General features: G+C 34.5%; 1 protein-coding gene across 21 annotated transcripts in view; it reads right to left on the bottom strand.

The window, feature by feature from the left end:
- RAPGEF6 (Rap guanine nucleotide exchange factor 6) overlaps nt 1-25,490 on the bottom strand; it is a 201,485-nt gene that overhangs the window by 145,445 nt on the left and 30,550 nt on the right. For 13 of the 21 annotated variants that reach the window (XM_023616914.2, XM_070232665.1, XM_070232666.1 and 10 more), the window contains 2 exon segments: nt 23,462-23,545; nt 3,649-3,718 (listed from right to left, as the gene is read on the bottom strand). In XM_023616914.2, coding sequence (XP_023472682.1) covers nt 3,649-3,718; nt 23,462-23,545 — 154 coding nt within the window. 21 annotated transcript variants of the gene reach the window in all.

Genomic DNA, 25,490 nt, shown 5'->3' with positions numbered 1-25,490 from the left:
ATGAATAAGAAGAAAAACAAATCCCCCATAAAGCATATGAGAATACACAGAAGTAAGTTAAAACAGGGAGAGTTCCTTATAACGTGTCAAATTACATGATTAATTTATTAGGTGATCATGAAGGTGTTCAGTAACAGGCATTCACAATCACCAGTGGATTTATTCAAATTTGTACAAACACACACATAATAAAACCATATGATGGAACTTATCAAAATAGTAAACGTGTACTTTTAAGAATATACACTCGGACCAAGCATTTTTATGAATTCTAAATAATTTCATCTAAAAAATACACAGCAGTACAAAAGATCTGTACTGGTACAAAACGTTCAATACAGTTTTGTACTTCAAAAGATAACAATGGTGAAAAACCAAAAAAAAAAAAATTGAAGATTCATTAATATGATGAAACAACAATAAATCCTTCAGAAATCTCAGAAGTAAGAATCTTACTATTATTTTGGATTATTTTCTCCTATAACTCAAAGCATTTTTCACTATACTGCTCATCAATAAAATGCAGTAGTGAAATTTAAAAATTACCAAACCTAACTATATATACTTGATGTGACTTTTTGGCCATTTTTAAATTTTATATACACAAATGCAAATTTTTTTCTGAAATATTTGAATATAAACTGAAGACAAGAGCATTTCTTGACCTTGAAATATGTCAATATTTATTTCCTAAGAACAAGGACTTTGTCTTACATAACCCGAGTAGTTATCAAAATCAGGAAATTCACTATTATCTAATCTATATTCCATATTCAAATTTCATCAATTGTGCCAACAACATCATTTATAGCAACTTCCTTGGCCCCCAATTTAATACAGGATCAAGCACTGTATTTAGTTATATCTCTTTTTTTTCTCCTTTAATTTAGAACAGTTCCTCAGTCTTTCTGTGTGTTCACTGACATTGGGATATTTAAAGAGTATAAGCCAGTCAATTTGTAGAATGTCTTCAATTTGATTTGTCTGATATTTCCTAATGATTAGATTCAGGTATGCATTTCTGGCAGGAATATATCATACAGGTGATGTTTTGTCCTCAGTGGATCATATGACGAGCAGTAAAACATCAGTTTGTGCCCATATTGATGGTGGTAATGATAATTTTGGGTATAGTGGTATCCTCCAGGTTTCCCCATCTGAAATTTGGTTATTTTTCCCTTCATAAATGATTTGTGGGGAGATACTCTGAGTCTATGTAAGTATTCTATTTCTCACCAAACAAGAGCCACAAGTTTTAGCGTTCATTAATGATATTCTAACTTAATCATTCCTCCTAGATTTACTGGCTGACATTCGACTATCAGGAGGAACTTTCCCTTCTCCCTCATTCATTTGTTCATTCACTCATTCATATCAGTAGGATTTATAAATTCTTTTTTTTTTTTTTTAAAGATTTTATTTTATCCTTTTTCTCCCCAAAGTCCCCCGGTACATAGTTGTATATTCTTCATTGTGGGTCCTTCTAATGGTGGTATGTGGGACACTGCCTCAGCGTGGTTTGATGAGCAGTGCCATGTCCGCGCCCAGGATTCGAACCAACGAAACACTGGGCCGCCTGCAGCGGAGTGCGCGAACTTAACCACTCAGCCACGGGGCCAGCCCCAATATAAATTCTTATATTATACATGAGGTACCGTCAATTACTACCAATTTTTATTTGGATACTCAAACTGTCCCAGATTTGGCCAACGGCAGTCCTTTCAGTCTGGCTCCTCTGTCCTTTTGCCAGGTCTCTATAATTTTCTGCATATTTCCTTACTTTATAGAGTGGGTGATAAAAATATTTTATATTTCAATAGGGAGGTGAGTTATCAGGGATATACATTTGTAAAATCCCAACAAATTGTACATTTAAAATACATGTATTTGTGTATGTTACTACTCTAGCTAGTAGCACTTTCTACAATGTTAGGGCAAGCAATTCTTAAACTCCCCTATATGTAAGTAAACATATTGATGATAACAGAAACCATGTTTCTCCCTGTTAGAGAAAGGAAGCACAAATAAGCAAAAAGGGACAGCCAGAATACACTCTGGGTTTTCAACATAGACATACAGATATAAAGAAATAAATGCAGACGTGTATATGTAAGTGTGTGTGCATACATACACGCAGACATACCTTTTCTAGCAATGTTCACTGAGAGGGCCTATAAGCAATGAGGCACCTGGTGCAAAGAAAACAACTTGGCAGCCAGAGTGCGGTTTCTAAAAACAATTCTCCACTAAAAGCAGGCAGATCTCCTTAGATAAAAGGCTGACTCCAGATTTGGGGCAAGGAAAAAGCTTTCCCTTTAATTTAAAGGGAAAATTAATTTAATAATTAATTAAATAATTTCATACACTGAACCACACCCTTAAAATGGTTAAGATAGTGAACTTTATGTTAAGTGTACTTTACCACAATAAAACAAAACAACGATGTATATGAGAACACTGACGTAAACACACAATTCTTTTCCCAGAAAGTATGAGAAATACAAAATACATCATGACAATGAAATGAAAAAACCAGTACTGCCTGAGGCAGTTTTCTTGCCATGTCCCTCAACACATTTATTTAAAAGAGAGTTCTCAGGCCTTAATAGATATTCCATGTATACCAATACTTAAAGAAAATAAACATAAAGTACATAGTCCAAGCCTTAAACAAATGAGTTCAAGCAACATCTACTGAATGTTTACAATGCAGGCAGCACTGTGCAATATTATGGAAGACATCAACTGAATAGACATAATCTTCACCTTTTAGGAGCTAAAATCCAGTTGTTTATATGAAATTTAGGACATTGAGTTCATGAAAATGTAGATGATCAAGTTTGAGGAAGAGAAAACAGAAACTGCTTGAAGATGTCAATCTAACTGCAGCACCATGAAGTGGAAAAGTGGTTTAGTTTGGAGCCCTGACATTAAAACGCTTCATTAAGAATTCAACCTCCCTTCTCAATAGTTTAAATCAAATCAAATGACATGATCATCTACATGAGATGCTAGTAGGACAATGAGTCCATTCAGGATAAGCTATTTTCTAGTAAGGTCATCTCAGAACAAGGTAAAAGAGAGCTATGTTCTTGATTCTTCTATTGCTTAAAAAAAAACAAAAAAGGCAGATTTTCTAAAGTTACATCAACTACCTTAGCTTTCTCAGGAAAAAGTAAAGAATTATTTCTTAAATACACTCTTAAAAATATTAAGAACTAAACTATTTCTTACTTGATAAAACTGTGTCTCTTTTTTCCTATCTCTTTCCCTCAAGTTCAAGGCACAGAATATGGATGCTCAAAGATTATTAACTAAATTGAATAGGAAAAGAGAAAACACTTGAAAAATCAGGGTGCCTTTTTAAAAAGCCTTTATTTAAAATTTCTGATAGAAGTAGTAAAAGAAATTAGCAAATGTGGAACATGTTCTATATAATTGTATCATGTTTCAAATTCTCTCAAGAATCAGAAAAAAATTAAAGTAGATGAAAATGTATCAAACTGGGCACATGGTTCTGATGCTATTCAGTAAAATGTTTAAAAAGTCACAGTAATGGAACGTCCTTGAGTATTTAAAAGCCTACTACATTTAAAGTTGAAACTGAAGAATTTCAAAAAACAATTCAGCATTCTTTAAAGTTCTTACCACAATCATTTCTGAAGGCTCTAACACAAGACAATCACATCCTCTTTTTCCTCCAAACTGCTTACCAAAACTACAAAAACAGAAAAACAATTTCTTTAGCAAAGGTTACAAACAAAATATATCAATATAGGAAAATAATGAACAACAACCCAAAAAACCCTAGATGTTAACCAAGAAATTATGATCCTAACACCTGTATTAATAAAATAAGGTTTTCTTAAAAAAAAAAAAAGCAAAACACAGTATTTCCCTTTTACTTGCCCAGATATAGTAAATGATCTCAATGCAGTTCTGTGTGAAAATTCTTTTAAAATTTCTTCCTTTAGTCTCTAAAATTGACTATAAAAGATACCTGCCTAATCTCGAATTTTGAACATCAAACAATAAGTTCAATTAACACACCTAATAAAGAGTAAGCCATATATAACAGTCATTTATAAAAAACTATACAATTTTATTAATGGACTAGAAATAGGGCTTGAATAAAGGCGATATATCGTGTACTCTTATGAAGCAGTTCAATGTTATAAAAATATCAATTCTCTAGAAAGTATAAGGTTATATACAAATATTAGTTTACAACAAAATCCTAATCAAAATCCAAATGAAATTATTTTTGTATATAACAAAAAAATCACTTGTTTTTTCTTAAGTAGAAGTGCATTTTTGTTTGTGTTTCCCAAAACAAACTCTCATATCATCTAATACATAAAATAATTAAAAGCAAATTTTTAAGAGATTGCTTTTATTCAAGATGAAGTAATGGGGAATAGATTTACTCTCCCACCTGAAAAAACTAGAAAATCAGAGAAAATACATAAAACAACAGTTTCAAGACATTGGAAAACAGGCAGGACAGGGCTGTGATCCCTCAGAAAGAAAATTTAAAAACTAAGATGACCCATACAATATCCCATTTTACTACCTACAGGCAACCTCTATGCTACAATGCAAGAAGGGAGAAGCCTATGAGAGCCTGACAATCTTATTGAATTGAAGAGACAGAGACAGTTTTGGGGCGTGGGTAATGGGGAAAATCCTTAAAATTTACAGGGCAGAGTACAGGAAAGGAGTGAGCAGCAGAGAGAGTGAGAAAGAGAGAACAAGAATGTGCATGAGAGAGCACATGTGAGAGCACGTATGCAGTGTGGCGATTTTCAGAAAGATTCTCTTGAGTCTTTGGGTCAATACTATGAATATGTGAGAACAAACCAACTAAAAGCCAGAGTGGAAAGACCACATAATAGATGGAGCATTGGGCAGGGTCCTCAGAAATGTATTGCCTTAGTAATGTGATACATAGTCCCACACTAAAAACGTGCTGGACTTGCTCAAATAAATATAATAATAAGACTCAAAATGATCACATGGATCCCAGTAGCTAAACTGCATGTCAGAAGAAAGTCCAATGCTATCCTAAAGAAATACAACTAAAGCTGGAACCCAGCAACATAAAATTCACAATTAAAATAAAAAAGAGGCATGCAAAAAAACAGGAAAACATGATCCATAACCAAGAGAAAAACCAATCAATAAAAACAGACCCAGAACTGCCAGTAGTGAGGGAATGAACAGACAAGAACATTAAAATGGCTATTTCTACATGCACTCCAAATGTTCAAGAAAGTAGAGATAAATATGAACATGATAAAGAGAAACAGAAGCTATAAAAAAAGAGCTAGTGGAATGTTTTATCACATCACATATACAGATACATAATATCTAGTTGTACCATTTTTTAGTAGTGTTAAAATTGGTGAGTGGCTTCAGACAGTGTCAACTTGATATATGATTATAAAATTTCCTCTCAATTTTTCACCTATTAGTTTTAGCTTCCATTTCTGATCACTGCCTAGATCTAAAGCGTTAACAGGGCTATTGAAAAAGGTATTTTCTAATTCTGTCATTCCTATATAAACAAACATACTCCTTCATAAACTATTTGTGTTCCTGGAACAACAGTTTATATAAGAAAGGTAGGACAAATGTTTCAACTGTAAATGACAGGATTGTATTAAGTAAATTCTATGAATTCTGTTTTGTAAAAAGCTACCAGAATTAAGTGAAGTTAGCAAGATTGCAGGATACAAGCTCAATACCCTAGAATCAATTGTCTTATTATATATCAGCAACAATCAAAAAAAATCATTTAATCCCACTAAAAACAGGAAACACTTAAGTGACAAATTTATCAAAATATGTAGACTCTTAGAAAACTACAAATTAAAAAAACTACAAAACATTGCCAAGAGAAATTAAAGATGACCCAAATACAATGAGATATATCCTGTTTTTGGATTGAATTGTTCTATGGATTCAAAGCAGTCAGAAAGCTGCCTCAGAGAAACTGACATAATGATTCTAAAATTTACATGGAATGTAAAGAACCTAAAATAGCTTAAACAATTTTGGAAAACAAATTGGAATATTTTATATTATCAGATGTCAAGATAAACTATAAAGCTAGCATACTCAAAATGGTATGGCATCAAATCAACTTATATATCAATGAAACAGGATAGAGAGAACAAAATGAGACCTATACATATATGTTCAACCGATTTTTAACAAAAGTGCCAAGGGAATTCAAAGAGGGAAAAAATAATATTTTCTATAAATGGTGATAAAACCACCAGGTATCAATACAGAAAACAAAACAAAGATCTTATATAACACCATTCACAAAAATTATTTAGAAATGTATCAATGCAAAAATGGAAAGTGTAAAATTCTCACAGTAATAGAAGTTTCCTTCTATATGTCTAGATGTTCAAAGGTTTTATCATAAACAGGTTTAGGATCTTGTCAAATGTTTTTCTCTGTATTTATTGAAAGGATTATGTAGGTTGTGTCCATTATTTTACCAAGAGTATATTATCTATGGACGCTAACCCTCCTTGCGTTCCTAGGATAGCCCCAACTTGGTCACAATGTTTAATACTTTCAATATATTCCTAGATTTGGTTTGCTGTTATTTTGGTTTGCAACAGTTTCTGCATGTACATTCATGAGAGAGAATTTGTAGTTTTCTTGTGATGTCTTTGTCTGGTGTCGGTATCAGAGTAATACTGGACTTATAAAATAGGTTGAAAGTGTTCCCTCAGTAGACTAGTCGTAGTAGTAGTTTTTCCAAAAGAGTTTGCACAGGATATGTAACAATGCTTCTTTAAATATTTGAAAACACTTAGCAGTAAACCCCTGTGGGCTTAGGCTTTTCTTTGTGGGAATATACTTAATTATTACCTTAATTTCTTTACTTTTTATAAGTATATTTAAAGTTTCCATTTCTTTTTTAGTCTATTTAGGGTAACGTACATCTTTGTAAGATTTGCCCAATTTATTGCTATAAAGCAGCTCATAAAATTCCCTAGTAATACTTTTAATTTCTGCAGGATAGTAACATCCCCTCTTTCATGCCTGATTTTGGTAATCTGTGTCTTCTCTTGTTTAAATGGTCAGCCTAACTCAAGGTTTATCAATTTTCTTGACCTTTTCAAAGAATCAACTCTCCATTTTATTTTTCTCCTAACGTTTTTCTGGTTTTTATTTCTACTTGATTTCTACTTGAACTGTACTTGTGTTTGTTTTGAGCTTACTTTGCTTTTATTCTTAAGATGGAAACTTCAGATAACTGAATTGACATTCTTCTTTTCTCAGAAAGGTGGTATAAATTTCCCTCTAATATGCTTTAGTTTAATCCCATAAATTTTGACATGTTCATTTTCATTAATTTCAAAACATTTTCTAGTTTCTCTTATCAATTCTTCCTTGAATTATGAGTCACTTACAAATGTGTTGATTAAATTCTCACATTTCTTTCTGGAATTAATTTATAATTTAATTCCAATATACTCAAAGAACAAAGTTTGAATTATTTCAATCCTTTTAAATTTACTGAGACCTGATTTACAGCCTACAATATGCTCTATCCTGGAGAATGATCTGTTAAGTATGAAAAAAGATATATCAGATCAAAGTGGTTGACGGCACTTTTCAAGCTTTATCTTTACAAACTTTTCAGTCTAGTGGTTCTGTTGATTATTGAGAGCAGAGTTTTGAAATCTCCAACTGTAAATGTTGAATTTCTACTGATTCTTTCAATTCTGTCAGTTTTTACTGCTGGAAGCTGAGTGTGGACAAATGCTGACAGTTAAAAACTCCAGAAAGAGAAAGTCATTGAAGGGGCCCCTACACTTTTTTGAGTCTTACCTCATGGATCTCTACCAGGTTCTTACAGTGAAAAGAAAAGAAAGTTTTACAGAAAAAGCCCCTGGTGCTTCTGGCAGGGGGAGGGGAAAAGGAAACATTTTGAAACATGCCACACATTCTGTTCCTCTTAACAAGGTCTGCCCTTAGAAGAAACTATTCCATCAGAGCCTAATAGACCTGCAGAAATGGAAATACCCAACTTAAGTTCTAGCCTTCCAAATGGAGAAAGGGAATTACCCAACTCCAGCCCACTCTAGTAATCCTGTCCCACCTAAAGGGAGGAAAAAAACCAAGAAACACATGTGAAGTTCACAGTCCAGAGGCAAAGGCTCACTAAAAGACAGATCTAACCACAGGACTATAAAATGCTTCCCCTCCTCCCACACCTTACAAAGGCCTATTTACAGCAACTCCTTTGACCTAGTACATTATGTCTGGCTATCAAGAAGAAATTACAAGGCATCCTCAAAGGCAAAAAACACACTTGGAAGAGAGAGATCAAGCATCAGAACCAGACTCAGATAAGGCAGGGAAGTATAAAAAAATTACATACCAAGACCAAGTGGGATTTAACCTGGGTATGTGAGGCTGGTTCAACATTCAAAAATCAGTTAATGTAATCTACCACACATCAATATGCTAGAGCAGAAAAATCACATTATCATATCAATAGATGCAGAAAAAGCATTTGACAAAACCCAACACCCATTTATGATAAAAACTCAGTAAACTAGGAAGAGAGAGGAACTTTCTCAACTTGATAAAGATTATCTATAAAAAACCAACAGCTAGTATCATAGTTAATGGTGAGAAACTCAGTGCTTTACCAGTAAAATGAGGAACTAAGGAAGGATGTCCCCTCAATCACTGCTTTTCAAGACTGTATTGGAAGTTCTAGCTAATACAATTAGAAAAGGAAATTAAAGGTATATAGATTAAGAAGGAAGACATAAAACTGTCCTTGTTCTCAGATGACAAGACCGTCTACGTAGAAAATCTGAAAAAAATGACCAAAAAACCTGGAACTAACAAGCAACTATAGCAAGGTTGCAGGATACAGGGTTAATGTACAAAAGTCAACTGCTTTCCCCTATAGCAATAATGAACAAGTTGAATTTGAAATTAAAAGTACAATGCCATTTAGATTAGCATCCAAAAAATGAAATACTATGCTAAAAATCTAATATATGAGGAAAATTACTAAGCTGTGCTGAAAATATCAAAGAAGAACTAACTCAGGTGATGGTCTATGTTCATGGATAGGAAAACAATGTTGTCAAGATGTCAGTTCTTCCCAAAATGATTTATAGACTCAATGTAATTCCAATGAAAACCCCAGAAAAGTTATTTTGTGAATATGAAAAACTGATTCTCAAGTTTCTATGGAGAGGCAAAAGACCCAGAATAGCAACACGACATTGAAGATCAACAAAGTCAGAAGACTGACACTACCCAACTTCAGGGCACATCATAAAGCTACAGTAATCAAGACAGTGTGCTATTGGTGAAAGAACAGGGAAAATAGATCAAGAGACCCCAGAAATAGATTCCCATAAATATACTCAACTGATCTTTGACAAAGGAGCAAAGGCAGCATAATGGAGCAAAGAGTCTTTTCAACAAATGGTTCTCAACAACTGGACATCCAAAAGCAAAAAAACGAATCTATGCAAAGTCCTTACACCCTTTACCAAAACTAACTCAAAATGGATTATAGATCCAAAGGTAAAATACAAAACTATAAAACTCCTAGAAGATAACATAGAGAAAACCCAGATAACTCTAGGTATGGTGATGACTTTTTAGTTACACCAAAGGTATGATACATGAAAGTTAACAATGGATAAGCTGAACTTTAGTAAAATTAAAAATCTATTCTCCACAAAAGACAAAATCAAGAGAATGAGAAGACAAGCCACACTGGAAGAAAATATCTGCAAAAGGTACATCTGATAAAGAATGGCTATTCAAAACTAACACAAAGAACTCTTAAAATCCAACAATAAGAAAACAAACAACATGACTAAAAAATGGGCTAAAAACCTTACCAGATACCTCATCAAAGAAGATAAATATATGCTAAGCAAGCACATGCAAAGATGCTCCAAATCATATGTCATCAGGGAAATGCAAATTAAAACAAGAAGACACCACTACACACTATTAGAAAGGCCAAAATCCAGAACATTGACAACACCAAATGCTGAGAAGGATGTGGAACAAAGGGAACTCTCACTCATCACTGGTAGGAATGCAAAATGGTACAGTCACTTTGGAAGGTAGTGTGGCTATTTCTTATAAAATTAAAAATACTCTTACTATATGATCCAGTAATCATATTCCTTGGTATTTGCTCAAGAGATGAAAACATATGCCCACACAAAAACTTGCACACGGATGTTTATAGCAGCTTTATTCATAATAGCCAAAACTTGGAAGCAGCCAAGATATACTTCAGTATGTGCAAGGATAAATAAACTGAGGTACATTCAGATAATAGATTATTATACAGCACTAAAAGAAATGAGCTGTTAAGTCACGTAAAAAACATGGAGGAAACTTAAATGCATATTTCTAAGTGAAAGAACCCAACCTAAAAAGGGTACATACTATATGATTTCAACTATATGACATTCTGGCAAACGCAAAACTAAGAAGACATTAAAAAGACAGTGGTTGGCAGGGATTAGGGGAAGGGAGGAATGAATAGGTAGAGCTCAGAGGAATTTTAGGATCATGAAACTACTCTGTATGATATATAATGGTGGATACATGTCACTATTTGTCCAAACCCACAGAACGCACAACAAGAGTGAACCCTAAAGTAAATTATGTATGTACACTGGGTGGTAATGATGTGGCAGTGCAGGTTCATCAACTGTAACAAATGTACCATTCTGGTGTGGGAAGCTGACAATGGTGGAGGCTGTGCATAAGTAGGGGTAGGAGGTAAACAGAAAATCTCTGTACCTTCTGCTCCATTTTGCTATGAACCCAAAATTGCTCTAAAAAATAAAGTCTATTTTGAAATAAACAATAAATTATTTCCTATCAAAATCCCAGCAAGCTTTTTTGTATAAATGGACAAGCAGATCCCTAAATTTATATGGAAATGCAAAGGAGCTAAAAAAGTTAAAACCATTGAACAAAGTTGTGAGACTCATACTACCAATTTGAAAACGTACAATAAAGCCACAATAATCAAGACAGCTGTACTGGTACCAAGATAGAACAAGAGTTAAATGGAAAATAAATAATTCAGAATAAACAAACCACCTCACATGTATAGTCAACTGATTTCCAACAAAGGTACCAAAGCATTTCAATGCCTTTTCATCAAATGGTGCTGGCTCAACTGGATATCCTTATGCAAAAAAACCAAAAAGAAAGACAATTAAGTCACAATGGACATAGGCCAAAATGCAATTGCCAGATCTGAAAAACTTCCAGAAAAAAAGATCATAAAAGAAAATATTTGTGAGGTTAGGTTAAACAAACATTTCTTAGTTATGACAACAAAACCTCAACCCTCAAAAGAAAAAACTTAATAAAACTGGACTTCATCAAAATTTAAAACATTTGTGCTTCAAAAGACACTATAAAGAAAAGGAAAAGACAAGCCACAGACCCACAGAAAATATATGCAAATCATATAAAGATGAAGATAAAGAATTTGTATCCAAAATATTTAAGTTTTTACAACTTGACAGAGGACACAATTAAAAATTACATACCTGATAAAGAGCTTGTACCCAAAACATATAAATTCTTACAAACTGATAAGAAGACAAACAATACAATTGAAAATGGAGAAAAGCTCTGAACAGACATTTCAACAAAGAAGGTACAGCAATGCCTGATAAGCACATGAAAAGATCCTCAATAGCACTAGTCACTTCTGAAGGGCAAATTAAAATCACACTGAGACACTATTAAATACATACTAGAATGGCAATAATCAAAAAGACTGTCAATACCAAGTGATGGAGAGGATGTGGAGAAATTAGATCCATTTATACACTGCTGGTCAGAGAAATAGTATAGTACAAGTTGGCCTTTTCCTCAAAAATTAAATATATACTTATCATATGACATCCTGGATCTCTACAAAAGAAATAAAAACACATGAGCCATATAAACACTTGTATGTGAATCTTGCTAAGAGCACTATTCTTACAAGTCTCAAAACTGAAACAATAAAAATTTCCAAACTTTTCAAAATTTTCATCTTCTGATGCATGGCTAGACAAAAACGTGGTATCTTCATCGAATGAAATACAAAATAGCAATTTAAAAAAATCGGTGTGCCACAACCAGTATACGCTAAAACATAACTGAATCTCAAAAACATTATGGTAAGTGACCGAAGCCAAAAAGAAGAGACTACTTGAAAATATTTGCAGAAGGCAGATATAGAGACAGAAAGTAAATCAGATTAACTGCAAAACGGCATGAGGGAACTTTTCAGGTAACGCAAGTCATCTATTAATTGTGGTGCACCAATGTATATATTTACTATAAATTATTGAACTGGAAAATTAACATAGGTGAATTTTATGGTATGTAAACTATACACCAATAAAGTTATTTTAAGAAAACTGTCTAAGAAAACAGAGAAGAGAACCTTTACAACTTGGAGTAGGCAAAGATTAGTTAAGACACATAAATACTACCAATAAAAAAAAAATCATCCTTTGGACTTTATCACAATTAAAGAAGTCACCATTGAAAATGAAAAGGCAAGACACAGTCTGGGAAAAATATTTGCAATACACATATCTCACAGAACTTTTATGCATAATATATAAATAACTCGTAATTCAAAAATAAAAAGACAACCTCAAAACAATTGAACCAACTTTTCACAAAAGAAGATATATGAATGGTCAATAACTATACGCAAAAAAGCTAAATATCATTAGTTATCATAGAAATGCAAATTAATAGCACAATAAAATCCCATTACATACACACCTGAATATCTAAAATTAAAGATTACCCATTATGAAGCATTGAAGAGGATGTTGAGCAACTGGAATTCTCAGAAACTGGTGGTGGGAATGTAAATGGTATAACTATTCAACAAAACACTTTGGTAAGTTTTAAAAAAAAGTTTAACACACCACCATACAACTCAGCTATTGTATTCTTAGGTACTTAAGAAAATAAAAGACATATGTTCATACAGAGACTTGTACATAAATATCCATAGGTGCTTTATTTGTAATAAACAAAAATTGAAAACAACCTAACGTCTTTCAATAGGTGAATGGATAAACATATTGTGGTATATCCATACAATGGAATATTACAGCAACAAGAAGGAATCTGCAAAACATCATGCCAAGTGAAAAATCTTAGATACAAAAAACTGTACAACATATTCCATTTATATAAAATAGCAGGAAATGTAAACTAATCTATATACCAGAAAGCATTCCAATCAAAATCCTAGGCTTTGCATTTTTTTTTGAATTAGCAAACTGATTTCAAAATTCATATGGAACTGCAAAGAACCTATAATAGCCAAAACAATTTGGCAAAGTTGGAGGACCCATACTACCTTATTTTGTGATTGATTATAAAGTTAAAGTCATCAAGACAAGGTGATATTGGCACCAGAGAGAAAAATAAAGCAATGAAACAAAGAATTGGGAAATAGACTCACAAATACATGGTCAATTAAATTTCAAACAAGATGCAAAGGTAATTCAGAGAAAAGATAGTTCTGTCAACAAATGGTGCTAGAACAATTGAATATGCACAGGTAAAAAGATGAAATTAAATCTATATATCATATCACATTAAAAAAAAAACTAGCTTGATATAGATCACAGACCTGAACAGATCACAGTAAAACCTAAAACAGTAAAACTTTCAGAAGAAATTCAGAAAACAATTCTTTGTGACCTTGGGTTGATCAAAGATTTCCTGCATACAACAACATAAGCACAGTCCACTAAAGAAAAAAATGTAATAAACTGAACTCCATCAAAATTAAGCTCTTCTGGCTCTTCAAAAAAACAACAGATGGAAAACACAATCCACAGACTGGGAGAAAATATTTGCAAATCACACAACTGTTAAAGGACTTGTATACAGCATACATAAAGAACTTCTGAAACTCAAAAATAAGAAATTAACCATTCTCCCACACCAAATGGGCAAAACATTAAAGAGACACTTCACAAAAGATATACAATTGACAAATAAGCACATGAAAAGATGCTCACCATCTTTAGGGAAATGCAAATTTAAACCACAATCAGATACCAACACATATCAATTAGGATATGTAACTTAAAAGATTGACCTTACCAAGTATTGGTGAGGATGTGGTATGGAACAACCAGAACTCTCATACACTGCTTGTGGGAATGTAAAATGGCACAAGAACTTTGGAAAAGAGTATGGCAGTTTCTTAAAAGGTTAAACACCCACTTACCACAAAACCTAGTCATTCCTAGGTATATATCCAAAATAAATGAAAGCATGTGTCCACATGAAGAGTTATAACGCAGTCATTCTATTCCTATGTATTTACTCAAGAGAAATGAAAGTGTACGTCCACATAAAGACCTGTACACAAATGTTCATAGCAACACTAGTCAAAAACAGCAAACATCTCAAATGTCCACAGTAGCTGAATACTAAACAAACAGTAGTATATTCATACAAGAGAATACTGCAATAAAAAGGAACGAAATATTGATACACATAACAACACGGATAAACCTCAAAATAATTTTACTGAGTATAAGAAGCCAGACAAGAAAAGAGTACATAGGGCAGACCCTGTGATGCAGTGGTTAAGTTCAGCACGCTCTACTTCAGCAGCCTGAGTGTTCAGAGGTTCAGATCCCCGGCATGGACCTTATACCACTCATCAGCCATGCTGTGGCGATGACCCACATACAAAATAAAGATTGGCACAGATGTTAGTTCAGGGCTAATCTTCCTCAGGAAAAAAAAAAAGAGTATATATTATATGCTTCACTTCATATAAAATTCTAGAAAATGTGAATCTATAGTGACCAAAAAAAAATCAGTGGTTCCTGGGACCCAAGGGAGGAAGCAAGGAAGGATGAGAGTTAAGGTTTACACAGGGGCATGCGTAAATTTTGGGGGGTGATGAATATGTTATTTTTATTACAGTCATGGTTTTATGGGTGTATATATATGCCCAAATTTATCAAATTGTACACTTTAAATATGTGCAGTTTATGACAATTATACCTTAATAAAAATTAAAAGGCAAGCCAAAAAATGAGATAAAATGTATTATCTGTCAGCTTGATTCCTACAAAATAATAATAAAGACAAACAATCCAACTTTAAAACAGTCTCCCTCCCACCCAAAAAACCTTAGACATTTGACAAAAGAATACAGAGGAAGCAATGGCTAATAAGCACAAGAAAAAGTGCTCAATATCACTATTCAGCATGAAAATGAAAATTAAAACCACTTCACAGGGACCAGAATAGCTAGACTAAAAGAATGACAACACCACATGTTGGTGACTACACAGAAATAGAAACAGAACTCTTATACATTGCTGGTGGGAATCTAAAATGGTACAACCACTGTGGGACACAGTTTAGGAGTTTTTTATAAATAGTTTTTTAACTTCAAGGCACATTATAAAGCTACAGTGTGGTATTCAAGCAGGGATAGACAAAATTTAATGGAATAGAACAGGAGCCCAGAAACAGGCACACACATATGTGGATATTTGATTTATGAAAAAGGTGGCATTGAAAGAGGGTGGGAAAAGGACATTTAGGAATCCATATGGAAAACCATGCAACATTATCATACTCAAGAATCCATTCTAAGTAGACTATAGATCTAAATATGAAAGGAAAAGAAAAGTTCTAGAAAGTAATAAAGGAAAATATCTTCATGACCACAGAAATATTTCTTAAGCAAAAAAGACAAAAAGAAAAAAACTGAATTGCTCGACATTAGAGTTAAGAAATTGTGCTCATCTAAAGACATTATTACTAAGAGAATGAGTAACTCAAGGCATAGAGTGGGGAAAAGATATGTGCAATAAAAATAACCAACCAAGAATTCTTATTCAGAATATATAAAGAATTTCTATATCTCAGTAACAAAAAGGCAATGCATCAGAAAAATGGGGAACAGACATAAACACTTTACAAAGGAAGTTATTCAAATGAAAATGTACTTACTCATCAGCAATCAGAAATACATAAATAAAAACTATAATATCTATATACTGAAAAGAATAACCAAAACTAAGCAAAAAAATTACAAATAAAAAGGCTGACAATACTAAGTGTTGATAGGGATTTGGAACAACAGGAATTTTCATACATTGCTGTGGTTATGTAAATTGGTATACACATTTTGGAATGCCTTGCAACGAACAATTAAAGCTGAATATAGGCACATCCTGTGAGCCAACAATTCTCTGCTGGGTATATACTACAGAAATGCATGCATATGTGCATCTAATATACCAGGATGTTCAAAGCTAAGTTATTTACAGCAGCCATCAACTATGCAAACAATGAAATACTAATCAATGAGAATGAATTAACTGTAACTACATGCAACAATATGGGTGAATGTCATAAACATAACATTGGGCCAAAGAAGCCACACACAAAAGAATACTGTGTAATTACATTCATATTACGTCCAAAAGTAAACAAAACCAAACTACAGTGTTGAGGTATGCACATCCTCAAGCTAAAACTCTACAGAATTCAAGACTGGTTAAAATTTAGGAAAATCATGTTCTTTGGGGGGAAGCAGGAGATTTGATTTGAGAAAAAGACATGCAGGCTGCTTCTAGAGAGCTGACAATGTTCTATTTCTTGATCTGGGTGGTGATTAGGAAAATGTTCAATTTATAGTAATTCATTAACATGTACACTTAGGTTATTTGCACTTTCCCCCATATATTTCAAAATAAAAGAGTTAAAATCATGGAGGAATGTTCCAATTTGGGTCAAAAATTGGAAAAATAAGAATATGTATGTGTTTTTGTTCACATATGTATTTTTAAAACACCAGAAAGACATACAAGATATTAATAAATTGGTTAGTTATCTATGCAGATGGGCTGAAAGGTGTGGATGACAATAAAAGTGGGAATAATACTTCTTTTTTTTTATTTTATTTTTTTTGAGGAAGATTAGCCCTGAGCTAACATCTGCTGCCAATCCTCCTCTTTTTGCTGAGGAAGAATGGCCCTGAGCTAACATCCGTGCCCATCTTCCTTTACTTTATATGTGGGACGCCTGCCACAGCATGGCTTGCCAAATGGTGCTGTGTCCACACCCGGGACACGAACCAGCAAACCCCGGGCCGCCAAAGCAGAACGTGTGAACTTAACCACTGTGCCACTGGCTGGCCCCAGGGTAATGCTTCTTAAAGTACAACTTATTATACTGTTTTGACTTCTGAATTGTACAAATTTATTAATTTGTAAAAAAATTTTAAAAATTATGTCTAGATAATGGAGAATGCTATTTACAGTGCTATTTAAAGGTGATAACTTTTCCCTGACACATGCAGGCACTCAATATATGTTTTCTAAATGAATTAATGCCTGAGTGTTTAAGATATTCTCTCTTAGTGAAATGCCTGTTCCCTCCTTCTTTGCCTAGCTAATCTTGCTTATCTGTAGAATCCATTTCCACAACTGCCCCCACAAGAAAGTTTTCTTTCCATGTCACACAACACTGAGTCCCTTTTTAAACAAAGCAGTCATCTCAACCCAATGTAAGTCAGTCCTTCTTTGTCTTAGTGCCGCTGCCTTAAATAGAGATGACACTCAATCAAGGCTTATTTGATGCATAAATGAATGTTTGAATGAATACATGCATTAAATTTTATTTTAAAACCACATGTAATGAAGTCCTTGCTTTGTTGAGCTACAGTGAAATTTTACTGTGACAACTAAACAGTGAACTGAATTTTAGAAAAAGGTTAAATTCATGTCAGAAGACATTTAAATTTCAGACTTGACTTATTAATTACCTACTTTGTTTAGAATAAACCGTAAAAAAATTTTACTTGTATAAATTACATATAAAATTTCATTATAAAATAAAGAGATGTACTTTAGATGTCTTATTAAAATATATGCAATCTAGAGTTTAGGAGATAAACTCCACAAAAATTCAAGGCCCTGCACCCTCAATGAAGTTTCTGGGAGTTCCATAATTTGGGGCATGACAAGATACCCACTCCAAGGTGAAATACAAGTTGCTGCACTTCACATCATCTACCACAAAAAGAGAGACACAATGCTTGGTTAATTTTTCTGGATTTTGGAGGTAACATACACCGAGTGTGCTACTTTGAACCATCTTTAGTGGCCCACAAGGCTGCTGGCAAATTCAGGATGCAGTATAAGCCACCACACCACTTGGGCCTGATTATCCAGCATATCCAATGACAACTTTAGTGTCCAAACAGGACAAGTGGGAAATAATGGAAAGAAGGGATGCTCTATGGAGCCTCCCACAAGCACTAAAAAGAGAATAAGAGTGCAGACTTCTAGGATTTCTGAAACACTTATGCCCTCTTCTGCAAATAACTATTCTACTTTGAGAAACAATTTCTGTCTTGCTACTGGGCCTTAAGAGAGGCTGAATGCCTAACCATGGGGATATCAGGTGACTATGCAGTCTCAACTTCCCATCACGAACTGTATACCTAGACATAAGGGTTGGGCATGAGCAGCAGCAATCTACTATCAAATAAATATGGTATGAGAAACTGAGTTTACCAGGTCCAGAATAAGTTGCATGAGCAGGTGGCTCAGATTCCTTCAACACCAACTCCTACTGCATTGCCTCTTATACCTCAATCTGTGCCCAATGCCCACGTGGGCAGTTCCTTATGAATAGTTGAGGAAGAAAAAACTTGAGCCTGTTTTATAGATGAGTCTGCATAGCATTCTAGTACCACCCAAAAGTGGACAGCCCCACTCAGAGGGGACCTGAAGGAAAGTGGTGAAGGAAAAACTTCCTAGAGAACAGAACTTCAAGCAGTACATTTGGTTGTCCATTTGCCTAAAATGAGAGATGGCCAGAGTCACTGACCTAAACAGATTCACGAGCAGTTACTATGGTTTGGCTGAATGGTCAGGGATTGGAAGGAACCTGATTGACAGATGGTAACAAGGAAGTTTAGGAAGAGGTATGTGGAAGGACCTCTTTCAGAATGGGCAAAGACTCTGTGTCCCATATGAATGCCCAAAGGACATCCACTGTAGAACAGGCTTTGAAAATCAGGTAAAGAAAATGGCAAGCTCTATGAATGTCAAACACTTTCCCCAGCCACCCTAGTGCTTGTTCAATGGGCCCATGAATGAAGTGGTCATGGTGGCAGAGATAGAGAATATGCAGGGGCTCAACTGCTAATGTTACTGCTAGATACCTAATCTGCCAACGGCAGGGACCAACGTGAGTCTCTGACAAGGCACCATACCTCAGGGGGACCAGTCAGTCAGACGGAATCAGATTATTTACATTGGACCTTTTGTATCATGGAGGAGGCAGATATTCCTCCTCACTAGAATAGACACACATTCTGGAAATGATCTGCCTTTCCTGACCATAATGCTTCTGCAAGCACCACTACCCACAAGCTTACAAGTGCTTTATCTACTGTCTTGGCACGCTAGACAGCATTGTTTTTGATCAAGGAACTTATTTCACAGTAGCAGAAGTACCACAATGGTTTCTGTCTTCCCCAATAGCAGAATATATGGGTCTGGTATTCAACACATGGAAATAGGAGTGGCTCTTCTCACTGCTATACCTAATAACTCATTCACAGAATTTTTGCTTCCCCTCCCAAAAAATTTTGAGCTCTGCTAGTTCTCAGTCTTAGTTACAAAGATTGCGTCTACCAGGAAACATAACTATGGTTCCACTGAATTAGAGACTTCCACCTGGCCACTGAACCAAGAGGTAGGAAAAGTGGGGTTACTTGATTGGTCTGAGTGACTGATCCCAATCAGCAAGGAGAAACTTGAGTTGCTGCACAGAATGGGAGTTAGGAGGACTAGCTGAAGCCCACGGAATTCTCTTAGGCTCCTTGTAGTACTTCTATGTCCAATATTAATGGTTAATGGAAAACTACAGCAACCAGAAAAAGGCAGGACCCTTCTGAAATAAAGATTTTGTTCCCACTATCAGGTAAAGAACCTGAAAAAGCTCAAATTCTGGCTGAGGGCAGAAGTAATAAATAGGTAGTAAAAGACGAAGCCAGAGATATCAACTATGGCTCTGTAACCAATTACAGAAACAAAGACAGTAGTAGCTTTTCATATTTTCTCTTTGCTTTATTGTATATGTCTGTACTTGTGTAAATGTTAACCATTTCCTTCTTCCCTCTCTTCCTCATTTTTATTTTATACATAAGTTGTTGCAGGTGAACTTTACAAGGTAGTCTTTAGTTAAAAAAATATTCACAGGCACTGTAAAGGAATATATAATTAATATAGTCAGTAACGACTGTTGAGACTGTGCATCTCATTATTTTGGGGAGAGAGTAAGTACTTCTTCACTTGTATGAAGGATAGCTATATCTTGTTAGGTGGAAACTGAGTTCTTTTGTTGTTGGATGGAATTTCAAATGTGTTTAGAAGCATTCATATAGAACTGAGTAGACAAGGGAACGGATTATGCCAGTTATTTATTGCCGCTCAACTTCCAACGTATCGGGTATCAGCTTCAAATCTTTGTAATAAAGGATCTGGATTTAGTCAACATTCTCCTCCTGTGACCTGGAAATGTTAAAGCTTTCTCAGTAGAGGATGCTAGTAGACAGACACTGCAGTACAAAAGTCTTCTTTGCTCTGGGAGGTATGTGTGTGTAAAGCAAAGGGAAGTCCTGTTCCCAGCCTCAGGGCCCATCTGCACCCTAGCAGGGGAGTGAATGTTCTCTTGCTTGCAAGTCCTGGTCAGCAGTTCCCTTCCTGCCAGCCTTGCCCCAATGACTGTGGACCAGCTGGTCCAGGGCAACCCAGTGAACTTCTCCACTGTCTATCAGGCTAAAACTAACACATTCTCCAACAAGGTCTGAATTCAAGTTTGGAGGAGAGGGCCCACATTTCAAGTTTGTTCCTTCCTTGGGTATTCTCCCTTAGCTTCTTTATCCTAATTCTTTGAAACAGTTAATAACTCTAAATTAAATTGTCCCTGTTCAAATTACTGTGTGCTTCCTATCTCCTGACTGATACAGTAACAAACATCTCAAAATCTAGAGAAATAGGCTACATTTTTATAAAGTAGAATACTATTTCTCCTTCTTCTATACTAGATAGTGCTCATATTCTATGGTATCATAATGCTCCTATCCCACCACTATTATACTACAATAATTAATATTAACAGAAGCCAAAAATTTATTTGATGCTTAATATATGCTAAGCAGTAATCTAGGTAGTTTATCTGCACTGACTCATTTAATCCTAACAATCACCCTACAATGACCTATTACAAATACCTTTCAAATGAAAAATATAAATACCCTACCCAGAACTCTTCTTTAAATAATTATGAAGTAAACTATAATCACATTTGCTGTGAAGTTCATGATGGTTATAGTAATGCCTACTATAACTTTGTGGTTTTAAAGTCTCATACATTTCTATCGGTTATTTAAAAAGTTAAACTTCACTGTCTTGACCACAAACTAATGATGAATTACTGTGGCTGATTAATGGCTACAGAAAGTCCTCACAACAAATTCTTGACCACTCATCACAGCAAGAAAGAGTGAGGAAATATTCAAAAGAATAATACTAATAATCCTAAAGCATCACTGTAATCAATTATCAATCCAGATTCTTCTGTCTCAGTGGCTAACTCATTACAAATTTATTAATGTGAGTTTCACACAGGGGAATGAACAATACCCAAAGGTTTAAATAATCAAGAACTACTATACATTTTATTTGTAAAAAAAGTTGATATGTTTTATTCTACTAGTTAGGAAGCACAGATTTTATTTAACCAAAGGCCAATGATGTAAAGTGTCAGGACTCAAAACATGACTTTAAAAACGGCATCAAAACTGAGATGTCCCATACCATCTATAGAGTAGACTGTAGCTTGATACTTAAATTTAATAGTTTTGAAACTAAATTAATTTAGCTTCAACTAAGTCTTAAAGCCTAAAGATTACAACATTATTTGAAAAGAGTGACTAAAAAATTACATTCTTTTCTTTTTGTTCAGGAAGATTTCCCCGAGCTAACATCTGTTGCCAATCTTCTTCTTTTTGCTTGAGGAAGATTTGCCCTAAGCTAACATCCATGCCAATCTTCCTCTATTTTGTATGTGGGTTGCCACCAGAGCATGGCTGCTGACGAGAGGTGTAGGTCTGCACCCGGGAACTGAACCCAGGCAAGCAAAGCAGAATGCACCAAACTGAACTACCAGGCCATGGGGCCAGCCACCCAAAATTATATTGTTATGTCACCAAATTATAATTTGAAGTCCAAAAATCTTAAGAATTGCTAACAGACCAAATTCTCTAAGAATACTACATCTGACCATCTTTCCAATCACCCTTCTCCTTTTTTTTACCCAATAATAATGATGGTGATAATTAACAATTACTTATAATAGCCAGGTACTGTTTTAAGAGCTTTATACATATTATTTATTCCTCAAAACTAGCCTATGAAATAGATTCTACTATTGTCTGCATTTTATAAATGGGGAAACTGAGGCACAAAGGGATTACATAATTTACCCAAGAAGTATTAGAGCACAGACATGAACTCCTGTACTCTGGCTCTAGAGTATCAACTTTTACAGACCCCTATTGAGAGCTCTGAGTAGTGGCTTGCTAAAATCTCATAAAGATACTTAAGTACGTACTATTATTATCCTTATTTTACAGACAAAAAAACTAAAATTTGTCCAAAGTTATATAACTAATAAATGATAAAAATCAGGATTCTAAACTAGTTTGCCTTACTCCAAAAACCAATTTCTTAACTATTAAGATATATTTCCTCTCTATACCCGTTAATAATAATGAGTTCAAAAACCATCAGATATGGGGCCAGCTGGGTGGCACAGCAGTTAAGTGCGCATGTTCTCCTTTGACGACCCAAGGTTCGCCAGTTCAGATCCTGGGTGCAGACACGGAACTGCTTGGCACACCACGCTGTAGTAGGCATTCCACATACAAAGTACAGGAAGATGGGCACAGATGTTAGCTCAGGGCCAGTATTCCTCAGCAAAAAGAGGAGGACTGGCAGCAGTTAGCTCAGGGCTAATCTTCCTCAAAAAAAACAAACCATCAGATAAATCAGAACAAATCCCACATAAAACTAAAGATCAAATAGGAGTAAGATACCATGTCATGGTATAAACTTAAAGAATAAGTATATAAGTATAAACTTATACCCTCAGAAATAGTAAGCATCAATTGATTCCTGCTGAGCAGTTCCAATACTACCAACCCAAAGACATTTATAAAATGTATCACCTACTGAGAGAAAACACACATCCCACAAAAACAGTTTAACATAAAAGATAAATAGTTGTAATGTTAACTTTGCCTGTCACATGCACTAAGCAGCAAATGCAAACATACCTGCAAGGAGGCAAGACCATGGAGTCTTTCATTAGCACAGATCCAGAAAGCAGAATATACCAACATCTGGCAATAGTTTCTGAACTGTTTAAATGAATAAGGAAATATATGAGTAAATAAACACACTCACATATATATAGATTCAATACAAAATACATAACACGAAATACATTCTAATAATGTCACAAATCATTAAAAATTAAGTAATACTACTTGGAAATCTGAGAAAGTTTGCCTTTTGCCTAAGGTTTTATAAAGACCATGTTCACACGGGAAAAAGTATAATCACTATCTTAAAATATAGACTTCAGAAGTATATGTTTATGAGTTCTATCTTATTAATTTTATCATTAACTTCACATTCTTCATTTTTGTGTACTGGATCATCAGGTTTGATGAAGGTTAACTTAAATACTGCACTACATCTGCATATTAGAACATTCTATTTCTGATAACTTTTAAGTATATTAAAGATATTATTTAGACTTCACAAGTTTATCAATGTTGCCTCTTAACTTTCAATTATAATTTGGATCATGATAATTTATTTAAATTTTATTCTGACAGACATAATAAAATGTCCACCCAATCTTTCACTTTATATGTGTTTGAGGGATAAAACGAAAGAAGATCAGATGACTTAAGTCTGTCAGCATTTTGGTTCAGTTAAATCTCCAATGGAAACCCAGAATCTTGCTAGATGTTAGTTTATAATCTAAACTAATCTTTCTCTCTCTCTCTTTCTCTCAAATACCTTTATTTACCATACCCAGGGCTTCAATTAATTCCAATATGTAGCAGATTCTAATATTTATAAAACAAAACCTTTCCTCTGAGCTGGAGAACTGTTTATCTATCTGGCTGTCTACTTGACATGTCAACTTCTATATCTAACAGACACCTCTAACTCAACGTGTTCAAAATCTACCTATCATTTCTTTCAAGCTTGGATCTTTTCTAGTATTTTCTGTTCTCAGTGAATAGTACCACCCTCCATCCAGAAACCTAGGCCTCTTTTGAAATATGACTTACAAAATCCAGAAGGAATAAAATCAATAAAGAAAAATTTGCCCAAAATTAAGACAGCAGAAAGTTATGACTGGATGCTACCATAAGCCTCCAATTTTTATCTCACGTGGCTGAAGTAGTCACAAAATAGTCAGTAAATTGTACTTTAAATGCAGGAAAAATTGTGAAGTTTATTCCCACCACCAAGAGAGACAGGCCAGGTCATGAACCAGAAACTGTTCAGACCTTGCAAAGAATTCCAATCTCAGAACATGGTTTGGAAAGTGAAACCCTTTAACTCTTTAGAGGCCATGCTATCTCCTTTCTCTTTGAAAGCAAATGAATCCAAGAATAATCTAGCCTAGAGAAGGGAGGCATCAGATCTTACTCCTTCAAAAGCTTCACACTGCTCCTAAGATAAAGATCAAAAACTCTTCAAGTGACCTTCACTTGCCTCTCCAGACTCCTCTTACCATTTCCTCTTCTTTCCTCAAAGCACTTGAATCACTGGCATATTTTCACTTTTCATATCCTGCTGCTTCCCAGTTAAGGTCAACTATACATTCTTTTCTCTGACTCCACCAACTTCTGAATGTAAACTCTTAACTTTCACATTCTTTTTTTTTAAAATTCTTGTTTATGGTTAGCCAGATACAAATCTGCATAACTCTTAATATTTTTAAAAGTTTTATTGAGGTACAATTCACATACTATAAATTCGCCCATTTTTAAATGCACAATCCAATGATTTTTATGAAATTTAAAAACATTGTGCAAATATCACCACAATCCAGTTTTAGAACATTTCTATCACCACAGAAAGATCTCCTGTGCCTTCTTTGCAGTCAATCCCTGCCCTGGGAGCAATAATCTGCTCTGTCTCTAGAGATTTGTCTTTCCTGAACAGTTCATATAAATGGAATCACATAATATGTGGTGTTTCTATCTTGCTTCTTCCACTTAGCGTGTTTTTGAGGTTTGTCCATGTTGTAGCATACCTAAGTACTTTATCCCTTTTTAT

The sequence above is a fragment of the Equus caballus genome, chromosome 14 (assembly GCF_041296265.1).
Source record: "Equus caballus isolate H_3958 breed thoroughbred chromosome 14, TB-T2T, whole genome shotgun sequence".
In the NCBI taxonomy this organism is placed as follows: Eukaryota; Metazoa; Chordata; class Mammalia; order Perissodactyla; family Equidae; genus Equus; species Equus caballus.
Note: the sequence above shows the minus strand (reverse complement) of the source record. Positions and strands in the feature narration are given on the sequence as shown.